At 40.6% G+C, this 12,411-nt stretch overlaps 1 protein-coding gene across 1 annotated transcript in view; it reads right to left on the minus strand.

The window, feature by feature from the left end:
• Window positions 1-12,411, minus strand: part of SLC9A9 (solute carrier family 9 member A9) — a 571,893-nt gene that overhangs the window by 473,052 nt on the left and 86,430 nt on the right. The window contains exon 6 of the mRNA XM_075268848.1: window positions 7,759-7,864. Coding sequence (XP_075124949.1) covers window positions 7,759-7,864 — 106 coding nt within the window. The remainder of the gene's footprint in view (window positions 1-7,758; window positions 7,865-12,411) is intronic.

Consider the following 12,411-nt stretch of genomic DNA (forward strand, 5'->3'; position numbering starts at 1 on the left):
GCAGCAAGCCGCTCAGTTAGGCAGGTGGGGAGAATCTCCCCCTTTATGGGATAACATTGTGGGAAACCAGTCCTTTAGTTAGTATTGTGGAACTCCTACCTTGGGCAAGTTGCTACCTGTGGTACTCCACAGCAGGTGGGTGTGGTCCAGTAAGCTACTGGGAGTACACAGTATGAGTTTGGTTTGAGTTAGTCTTGCAGTGCAGAAACTGCAAGACTTTATCATTCATTTTAGCAGCTGCTTTGTACTGCAGTGGCAGCTTCTCTGAGAAGTTATCAGAGAAACACTCTGTGGGTGGTGTAGCCTGGCAGTGAAGTTAACTGTCGGGCCTTGTTCACACTAGTGTGCCCTGCGGTTCAGAGCCCGGTGTTTGTTTATAATTTTTTTAATATAACCTGTTAACAGATTTGTTGTTGTGCTAAACCATAGACAGAAGTCTAAGGTATTGAGAGTTCTTTCCCTTGAACCATCTTGACAAGGTCAGGACTTTCCCAGAGGGATTCCTTATGTCTTTACCTTCTGAGTAGTACTCTTTGGCAACAAATGGCAGGTAGTTGGAGAGAAAACACCAGAATGTGGTACCTCAAAGACAATCAGATTTCATGGTCAGATAGTTTAGAGCTCTAGCTAGATGTTAGATATCTAAACAAGGTGAAATACACAAACATGGTTGGTAACAGCAATTTTAGGAACAAATGCCTAAACAATAAGAACAAAATGAACCTTACAGTTCAGGCCTAGAGCCCGCAGAATTGGTTTTATTAACAGACTGGGGTACATTAACATTACCTATGATCAGTAGTGTCCCTGTAAAACTATGTTCACACTACCACTTTAGGATGACAGCAATGGACACTAACAGCAGCAAAGTAACGGACACAGACGGAGCCATTGATTCTAAAGTAAACGCTATGGATACTGTGTTTCGTCATGTTTGTTTACTTTTATAATGGAAGAAAAAGCAGAAGGGCATCCAACAGAGGGGTCTCCATTTGTATCTGTCATTTAATCTCCTCTGGTACAGCAACGGACATTAAATAATGGTAGTGTGAACTTAATCTAGAAGGCTGTGTAGTGGAGGACCTAGCAGCAGTGTCAGAAGATGCAGAAACCGGGAGTAGAACAATAGACACCACTGCAGGTCAGTCGGCACAGTGTAACAGTTACAATTACCTCTCAGAATATCCACCTGCCCATTGCAACTGAAAAGAAACCATTGAATTTTATTAGTTGACATGAAGAATATCTTTGTCATTGCAATATATTAGTGTTATATAGTCTGGCATTAGAGAGGTGAAATTATACGGATATAATCAATAAATGGTGGTTGCTGCTAAGATGGGAACCTGGATGTAGATAGTCAAACAAAGAATCAATGCTAGGAACATGGCATGTAATGAAATATAAATAAGCAAGAAAGTTGTTACGAGGGAGAAGGGACAGATTTGAGGAATCTGCAGCACCACTGACAATTTATTGTACAGGCCGCGGGAGGACACAGCAGTAGGACCCAAGCCGCTTGGACCGATATTGCTCATAAATGCCATGTGTATTCTAAGAGAATTTTAGACACCCTGACATGACTAAAGTGCTCATCTTGTGCTCTTCTCAAACATATATAGAGAATAGACCACTGAAAAAAATCAATATTTCACTTGAGATGACAGCAACTCTCTATGAAAGTATCAATTGTGTGAAGTGAGTTTTGTCAGTACATTTCTTTTTAAGAAAGCGATAACAATAGATTTTCTAATCCTCTCCTACTTCTAAAGAGTAAAAGGTGAGAATCTAGACTAAAGTTATTTGAAGAGTTGGAAAGAAAGCAGAAGAAAGAGTTCAACATGATATCGGCTTTGAGGGAGAGATGAGATTAAGGCTGCTGCAGAATATCTAGAACCAACCAGCTGTTCCCACCACAATAATTCAATATACAACAGACACCGGGATAACAAATGATCTGAGTCAAAGCCATAAAGTGGAACAGGTACGACAGTGTTTCATGTCCTTTGCTGCTCAGGAAACTGCTTAAAATGAATATATCCTATAGTGAACTGAGCATTAGGCCTAGGTAATGCAGAAAATACATGTCACAAGTAATAGGTAATCAAATGCATAGATGGAGCCAAACAGCTGAAGACCTCAATTCTTCAATTCAATTGAAAAAGGAAACAAAGAAGTACAACCTTTTCGTAAGAGGATATGAATACTTTGTAAAGCCAAGAAAACTGCATTCAGATATGGAAAAAAAAGCATGTTTGTTCTTAAGAATAATCAGTTTATCCTTGTGGTATTTGTCTGGGGAAGGAATGCAATAAGAACGGATTACTCACAGTGTCTTCTCTGTCATACTAATGAGAAGATGTAACTTCTACATTTACAAGCTCGCCTTTTTGTTGGCAAAGAAACTTTCTTTCTGTATTTCTTCAAAGCGGTTACAAAGACTCTTGTGATGTGTTAGTGACATGGCGGGGGTTTATCAATGGGTGCGCAACGAATGTGAAGAACAAACAGGTGCCTTTGGGGTATGCTCGTAACTGGAACAGATGGGAGTTTCAGATACCTGCAAATTCTAAGGTGTCCCATCTAAGATCTCTCAGATACTGGACCCCCATAGCACCACAACCCTCCTCAACCCCACAACAAGCAGAGATAAAAAGAAAGAAATAATATATATTTCTTCATGATCTCATTGCTAATATCAAGATTCATGGGTTCTATATTAGAAATGTTAGAATTCTATCTTGTTTGCAGAAATACAGATTGTTATGTATAAAAATCTACAACCAAAAATTGTCATCTTGGGATTACTGAGCAAATAATTTTCATTTCATATACCACATTTTATTCATAGCCAGGGAATACATGGGACTCGAAATTAGTTTATTTATTCCCCTGCAAACACATCTCTGGATCCAAATTTAGATCCGTACTGAATGCTGTAGATAATCTATGTATAAGATCCCAAGAATTGCACAATTTAGGGCACCACTATAATAGTGACCAGCAATAAATTTCCCATGGTATTGTCCAGCATTTACTGTAGATCAGCATCTCTATGCTACAGAAACTGAGGGCACCTGTTTGTAGCCACTGACTTTCCATCCCCTTCTCTACAGTAAGACTGGATTATGTTTTCACTGCTAAAATACAGAGTGGTCCAAAAAGGTCTATACTTAAAATAACACCTGGGGTTAAAGGTCAGTGACTGAAAATTAAAGGATAACAGGCTTAGTTACCCATTGCAACCAATCATAACACAGTTTTCATTTTCAAGAGCCAAATTTCAGATAAGTCCACCGCAAAAGTTTCAGAATAAATTTGGTAAATATGAACCTGTACTTTGAATCGGTTGAAGCAATTGGAAACCACTGAGTGTTTATATCATGGGGGTCTGCGCTGTCCAAAGACTTGGTAAGAGGCAATGAACAAGATGTAAGCTGTTCACTGTGTGTAGACATAGTCCTATAAAGTCAAGCTGTGTGACTAATATGGAAGTATAGGTGCTACAAACCACACTATGAGGTATCTTACAAAAATATCTGCATACCGTAGTAAACCATACAGATTATAGCCATATGACAAACTGAATACCAGCCTGTTAGCAAATTTGTTCAAGGCATTTCAGCAATGAGACTACCTTATAGAGTAGGAATATCAAACACCATGGATCTTGGATTGCCCATACCGGGAACAATTCACCAATGTTGCACTGGACTCCGTGTATGCCAGACCTAACACCCTGCTACTTCTTTTTATGGGGCTCTGAACCATCCGAAACAATAGATCACTGAAACAGTGGAGTCCATATCTGAGAATATCCTGCCATATCTCTAAAGAAAAGTGGAATAAGGCAAGAGTGGTACCCTTAAATATATCTTCCAACATCCGACGTGTTAGGATCGGGTCTCGCAGGTTTCCATCACGGCGCACAGCGCCACCTGCGGGCCAATCTGAACCTCAGCGTTGTGCAGTAAGATGTCTGGAATCTAAGTCCAGCTTTTGGCCCACTGAGCATGCTCAGACATTTTGGAGCCGCTCAGAGGCTAAGTGCCGTTCGCTCCCCACTGAGCATGCTCAGACTTTTTGGGTTCGCTCTGAGGCTAAGTCCCAGTTTGGCCATACTGAGCATGATCAGTGACATCATGCCACCGCCCTGTTGGGCGGGGACTAGCCTTTAAATAGTGTGAGCCGATGCCCACCCGATGCTCACACTTTGCTTAAAATTTGTTGAGACAGGAGGTTAGGGGCAGGTTCCAGACAAATCTAGGAGCTGAGTAGGGATCCAGCTAGTTCCCCTTGGCTCTGCCCTTTGGAACCCGTCAAACCCATTCCCAGTCCAACTGCCTCGTTTTCTCCTTGCAGAATAGGAGTTTGTTGTTTTGACTGACCAGGAGTGAAGTTAACCCCTGGCAGTCTTGTGTCAGCAGTGTAGTGTAGCACATGCAAGGTCTGGTTCTCCTGCTGTAAATAGCAGGGGCTGCTGACAACTTCATTTGCTCTACTGCTGTACATTGTCACGCTCTCCCAGTGACGTTTAACTGGAGAGAGTCTGTTGCTGCCTGTTCACATTTGTGTTGCACAACATCACTGCCAGTGCAGTTCAACTGGTGGTGCATAATTCAGATATACGGCTGCCCATCTGGGCCTGTGGACCTCGCCGCAGTGCTCTGCGGCTTAGCGGTTCTGGTTGTGTTATTTATTATTTTTACATATACACACAGAACCATAACAACATGTTATTCCGATGATTGACTGCTTTTTTTACTATAATACAGTTAAATAAAGCTATAGTTTCACACAATAGGTATATGTCTAAGTCTACTGACCCTGTTACTACCTTAGATAGGGCTACACTAGTGTAGGTATAGATTCCCTCTAAATACGGAACCACAGAGGATGCATAGAGATATTAAACAGACTTTTCCTCTTCATCATTTAAGAATAGACTCGTTACATTCGGAGTCTTAGGAATACTTGTTCCACCCCTGGACAACTTTTACCCATCATTACTCTCGGTAGTTGTAGTCATTTTGCCAATGTAATTTGATTAATGGTATCACAAGAGAGAAGAGTCAGGGCGTTTTAAGGATTACTGCCTCGGCTCCTCCAATGTTAAGAACTGCTACTTATCAGTGGAGATTATGCTTGTTTTATTAAAACGTTTTGCAGACGATTATGTAAATTGATGCCTTTAGATTTTAGAGCTTTAGGTACATTATCCACCTACACATAAGTAGCATTCTGTCTCCTCAGTTTAGAAAGTCACCGATTGTACCGGGAGCTGTGCTTTATACTGCATCACTCTTCATTACTTTATTCCTCATGCTACACAGCTTTTGGATAGGAAAAGATTCCTTTTGGTCATTTTCTGCAGAGAACTTAACAAGCTGATATTTTGTTTGCTCATTTCCAATGCACACCATACAACACAGAAGCATTAAATGCTGGCACCAGCCAGCCTGGCACTGAATGAATACTACCCTTCTTGGGGAAAGGCCCAAAGCTCTGGACCTTTGTGAACTCACCAGCTGTATCAGTAAATGATTTGTATCCTGTTTTTATGATTGAGAAAACTTTAGTTACTGCCAGTGTGTTCTCTTTTTTTATGTCTCTAACTCTAAAGGAAGTTCTTTGCCAAAAATAAAAATTTCAACACTTGAGTTGAAATAGGCAAATGTTCCCTCTATTACAATATTAAAGGAAATAAAAGCCTTTTTAAAGGGGTTTCCTGGGCATTTTATTTTGATGTTTTATCCTCATGATTGGTCATGGTGGTGGTCCAGTACTCTGGGGTCCAGCACCTCCATTGATCAGCTGTTCTATATTCACTTGGTAGTGGCATTGCCGGATACTGTAGTTCAGCTCCCGTTCTTGAAATAGAGGTGCAGTACTCCAGCATGGCCGCTACATAGTGAGCATAGCCTTCAGCCTTAGGTTCCATATGCCAGAGATTTATCTGATCGCCGGTTTGCTTAACCAGTGCAAATTCTCATAAAATCCATTGAAAACAATCTTATGGTAAGTAAAATCTGGAAAGGCTGCAATTCACATCATACTTTATGTGACATTGCTGTTTTAACTTGTGATACTAAATAATGAGGGGAATAAAAACAAGGATACACTATTTAATATCTCATTTACATGTATGAATAATACACTAAATCCATTGTGTTCAAGCTTTCAAGACAGTGGCCCAGATTGACTATTGAGGTTACAACTAGACACTAGCGTATATTTGCTGCATCGTGACACATCTAGTTCGGGCTAAAAACTTTTGGACCCTGTAAACATTTGGGCGTGAATTCTCAGAAAATGGAGGCTTTGCTTAAAAGTACCACTAGGGTGAAAAATTGTTGTTAAAACTAAGTCAACCAGAAGATGGTTTAAACTTAGACTACACAGTCTAAAAATATGGCAGATTTATCATCTTTTTTTTATTTATTTATATAGTGCCAACATATCCCTCAGCACTTTACAAATCACTTTTCATTTGTAAGAAAGAATGTAATTTAAAGTCATGGTTCAGTCCCATAGAGATAACATATTGTATGCCAGCCACATTGGTGATCGAGGTCTACTTCAGTCTCTAAGTTACTTTAAGGATGCAGTTACATGGGGCGGCATGTGCCATTAGGCTGCACCTGTACTTTACATCAGGTACAGGTGCAGCTAAATATTAGTGGTAGTCACACACAGTCACTTACTGCTGGGCTGCACCTTTGCGGTCCATTCACATGGAGGAAAATGGCGCTTTATTTGGTGCTGAATTTTCAGCACTGGGAAAAAAAAGCCTCCCATTGATTTCAATGGGTTCTGCTAGCATTTTTTTCCACTAGCAAAAAATTCCGCTAGTGGAAAAAAAAGCTGGCGGCACCCATTGAAGTCACTCGGAGGTTTTTTTTCAGCGCTGAAAATTCAGTACCAAATAAAGTGCCATTTTCCTCCGTATGAATGGACCCTTACTGTTCCTATTGCTTCATCTGGAAATCACAGGTGCAGCCCGGCCATGAACACATAATGGATGCTGTCTATCTACACTGTGTAAATGGCATCTCAATTTATATAGAATTAGTTCAGAACTATCAGGATAAAAATGTCTTTCACAGAAGACAAGTAAACATGTTAAGTCCACAATCTACTCTATACCGTGATGGATCAGTCATGACATGAGTCAAAGTCTAAACCATGACATTATGGTATATTAAATAACTTATATTTGTCAAGAGCATGTACAATTTGGAATATATGATGAAAAGTTGCTATGCAAACCTTAGTTTTTTTTTGTATAGATGTATTTCTAGATTCTGCAGCATTTTTCAGAAACTGTTATCAGTCCTTGTCTCAGAAAGTCTTACTAATTTCCCTATTCTAGACATACTGCATACACTATTATTTATTTAGTTTGCTTACTTATATAGCTCCAACATATTCTGCAGTGCATTACAGAAAGTCAACTGTCCCATATAGGGCCCACAATCTAAATTTCCCATCAGTATGTCTTTGGAGTGTGGGAGGGAATCAGAGTACCCATAAGAAACCCAATGTCAATTTTGCCTGAAGAAATGCTTGAAGTTTTCCCCATAGATTTAATACGGGCAGAAAAACCACAGAAGAATCCAATGAAAGCCAATGCGGAAAAACACACTTTTTTTGTAGCAGAGTTCTGCAACATGGGGCCTTAGCCTAAAGTTGTCCTCTTAACTGATGTCTGAAAATAAATTAGAATAAAATGATATAACAAGAGTAGGCAGTACTTACTATGTAAGGACAATGGCAACTGCATCATTGAGGACACTCTCTCCAAAAAGCAGGGTGTAGAGATCGGTATCTACATGGAGTTCATGGAAAATTGCCAGCACCGTTACTAAAAAATAAAGCAGAACAATTATTTTTGATAATTATGCCACCAATGACAAGGAGAAATAGAGCAATGGAAATCTATCATAGCTGGGTCCTGCCAGTAGCCTTTCCATGATGACAAGCCAAGACCTTGATGTATTCAAGTTCATGTACTAATATTCAATAAATCCATCAAACAAAGATTAAACCAGCTTGAAACAAATGTGGGTATGTGCAGAGTTCCTGACATCATCTGCTCACTTGTCCTTCAATTTTCAGCAATTTTATAGCCCTAAATAAATTCCCCTTGGGTTAAGGTTCACTAAGCCGTGTTCCTAAGGTTTAATGGCGCCAACTTCAACAGTCGTTAATCACAGCGCTGTCCTGATAGAACGCGACCAGGGCTGAATTATCCTGGATGTCTGTTTCCATAATAGCACTATCATGTGCAATGGCCCATGCCGCTAACGAGATGTTAATGAGCCAAGAAAAGGACACTTGACTGTGCGTTTTGCTATGCTCTATAAATGTTAATGTCAGGAATTATGCATAGGTTACACATTAAGCCTGAAATTTTTAGTCCCTCTAAAGTTAATTTAAACGACAAATAAAATGTAGATAAATATAGAATATGTGTTTCTAGGAAGGGGTGGATACCGATAAAGGAAAGGAACCCTATAAGGTTGTTTGCGCCACCTCTCTCCAAAGTCAACCAAGCTACACAATTCCTACCATATACACGCCAGTCACACATCAGACACTGATCACACATGATATATGTTGCAGACATTAGTCACAGATCACAAACACCATCCACATTAGATACTGGGCGCCTATGTTCACTCACATATTCTGTACATGCTGCACACACAACTCATCTATCAGACACACTTGTTGCACCCTGTCCATTATTCGGATAGATATCTACATCTAATATCGTACAATATATCTAATATTGCTGCACACACATAAGGAACAAATTAGATAAAAACTACCACATGACTTAGATGCATGCCTCATAAACATTTCTCAAACATTAGATACATTCCTCAAAAACATCACTCACATATTAGATACATGCCTCATTAACGTCACTCACACATTAGATACATGCTGCACAAAGGTCACTCATCCATTAGATACATGCTACACGTACATAACTTATTAGACATGCTCTACATCAGGGGTGCCCAATACATCGATCGTGATCTACCAGTCGATTGCGAAGGAAGTATGGGTTGATAACGTGACACAGCCAGAAGCGTTCATTGCAGGTGCGGTCTGCTGTGTGGGCGGGGCTTGGGCTGCAGCCCCGCCTAGTTTCCGTGTCAGACTGGAGAGCGGGGAGAGCGTCATGGCCCGGAGCTGCTGCTGCTTTTGTCCCGTATGTCTCGGCGGCGGAGCGGAGGGAAGTCTTCCCTCTGCTCCACCGCCAAGGCACACGGGACAGAAGCAACAGCAGCTCCGGGGGATGACGCGCTCCCCGCTCTCCAGGCGGCCGCGGGCAGGAGCCTTCCAGGCTGGGGGTCTGTACTGCGGGCACCGGCATTACTGGCAGTGGTGTCGGCTCTGTGCTGGGTGCCCGGGCAGTGCCATGTGAGCTCTGAGACAATCAGAACCTCTGCGTCAGAGCAGACCCCGCCCCTTAGATTTGTTAAGCCCTGCCCAGTCTTAAGACTTGAGGACCCCGCCCACACAGCAGACCCAGGCCTCGCCCACACAGTAGATCATTTTGACTTGGTCAATTTATAAGTAGCTCAATCCCTGTACAAGTGTGAGCACCCCTGCTCTACATGCTTCAATCACACATTAGAATCTTACCGCACACATTTCCAGACTACATACGGTATGTAGCATATGTCACTCATATTTAATATATTTTTGTGCAAATCACTTAGAATATAATATATATTACATAATTTACAACTCTCAATATATTGTATACATGCCTCAAGTCTCACAACTCGCTCAAAGTACAAGTAGAACTTTTCTTCATTATAATCTATGAGGTCCACGGCTTTCCGTAGGTAACTGCTTTTCTAAGCAGATAGGGTTTCCGTTCTTCAGGTGCCCAAGCAGACCCGAAGGACACAGAGGTTATGAGTACTGTAGTGGTATCCCCTATCTATAATTGAAGGCCTAATTTATATATACCTGTATCTACTTCTGGATGCTTGTGTGATAACGTATGAGATTGTTATGATATCTCTGGAGTAATTATCATGAATTGCAAGAAGTGGCAGACAACATAGACCAGTAAAACTAGCTGCTTAAATTTAATGCACGGCTGAGAGGCCAATCCCAGACATCTCAACACCTTCATCAGAGCCAGTCACAAAGCCAGACTTGGAGCCCATGTTATTACCACAGAAACTGGTACAAGAAGTAACCTCTCCACAAACTAAAATCAAACCAGAACCCACCATACCGTACAAGGCAGATCAGAACCAGGAGGATCAATCAGGAGGCTGAACATCCAAGCCAAGTGTCAATTTGTCAGGAAATGACAGAGCCACAGGATTTCTTGTAACAAACCATAGGTCAGTTCTGAGACATAATACCAAAGCCAAAATCCAAAGACAAGAGGATTAACAGTCACAAGTCAAAGGTCAATTTAGAGCAGTCCAGTGCACACAGGCTATAACAGCCACACTAGATACCACCAAATAGCAGGCATCTGGCAGGGGAAGAAGAAAGTTTAACTATCTCTCCTCAGCTGTTTATTGGATAATCCAAAAAGAGAAAAAGACGGCATGCATATCCCAGTCTTATACATTGATCTAGTGCTTCTTAGCTAATTCTACAATACTGAACATCAGGTTCTTAGTATACATATTGATCAAGGTGTATAAGCCCACTAGCCACTTCACGGCAACCTTTTTATAGTGGGTCCCTACTCTACTGGGTGTGGCACTGCATAGCGACCGCCACAATTGCAACATGGCGCCAACAGGGGGAGTGACCCAAGACAGAAACCATGCCTGCTTAAAAAAGCAGTTACCTGCAGACACCATAGACTATAATGGGGTCCGCCAGTTCTATTCCTCCCTGCAGGACTTTTCTCTCTGTCGATTTTAGGCAGAATCTCCAACAGAGAATCCAATGCAGATATGAACCTAGTCATACTATAATAAATTACCCCCAAGTGTAATGAGTCAGATATCTGTTTCAAGCTATAACTACAACGTGGAGTCTACAAGGACTGCATAGCAAGGTCATCATTTTTCCATCTGATTCTTCTATATTTTGGAACAGAGTACTTTTTTATTTTTTGTTTCAGGTTACATATTTGTGGTACTTTATGACAGTAAAGCTAATAAAGTAATCACTTAAAAGAAAAAAATGGATGTTAAGTAGAAAACAATAAGTAGAAAAATAATAGTTGAGGGCAAATAAGTTGAAAGTAGAAAAATAAATGGCTAGTGTAAGGAAACTAAAACACTATATGGGTAGGAAGATAGCTTTCTGCTGAGAAGGGGAGCCCTATCCAATTGGAAAGACTGGCAGTTGTGACCTTAAAATTTTGGACTGGAATTGGTAAGAACAACATAAACCATCACATAAAAACAATCAAGCACAAGCCTTATGCAGAGATGAAAAACATTTCAGACCATCCAAAGATTTAATGGATACATGGCCAAACCTCAAAACACAATTTACAATTCAGCAATAAAAGCTGAACATCTGTTTCAGGGAATTTTTCCCAACAACATTTGCCATTTGCAATTAATGGCAGTTTCACTATATTAGTACATGGAAAGATTCCAGGCTGTGAGATGCCTTCTTAGACAAAGCATGGCACACAAAACCTTGGATACATCAGATGGGGCCTGTGTACTTTACAGTGGTATTATCTGAGTATTGATGGAAAATCAGATGCGCATTTTCGCAATGTCAATTCCCGAATGTTAAAAGGTGCCTGAATTTTCATGAAAATTTAAAATACGTGCAAGGTCTTCCTGAGAAGTTTGTTCTCTGCTGTATAAGCCTTCATACATGGTCTTCTATTAGTGTTTCTGCTTCTAATATCTCCATTATGGCTGTAGCACATTTTACATTTTTTATCTAATGCTGGAGACATGTACAATAAGGAGCTATCTGTCTCCTCCCCTATACATTATATCTACTACTGATTTTTACACATGTAATTCTGCCAGAAGCAACTGTATAACAGCACACAAATAGCTGAAAAAACCCAATTGATCCTAATATAGGAAATACAAGGACACTGGAGTGAAAATTAAGGGCATGATTCAAATAATGCAGAAAGAGAGAAATCTATGCACACAGTTAGGATACATGCTTGCAGCCAGAAGTAGATACAAGTATATTAAACAAACTTTTCTTGTATTGTAAGCTGTGAGATCTGTCAGTCCAGTGTACAGAGAAAGCGGTTTCCACATGTGTAGGTCATGTAAAGACAATCAGCCCATTCCCTCTTCAGTCCCTTCAGTCCCTTCCCCTCTGTGACTTGCATTTGAAAATAACTAAGCACTGAATTTCCTTAGTAACAGGGAGCAAATTAGCTAGAAGAAAAAGACCTAGTGATACGAACTTTAGAGAAGTTTTTCA

Source organism: Leptodactylus fuscus, chromosome 3, assembly GCF_031893055.1.
Source record: "Leptodactylus fuscus isolate aLepFus1 chromosome 3, aLepFus1.hap2, whole genome shotgun sequence".
NCBI lineage: Eukaryota > Metazoa > Chordata > Amphibia > Anura > Leptodactylidae > Leptodactylus > Leptodactylus fuscus.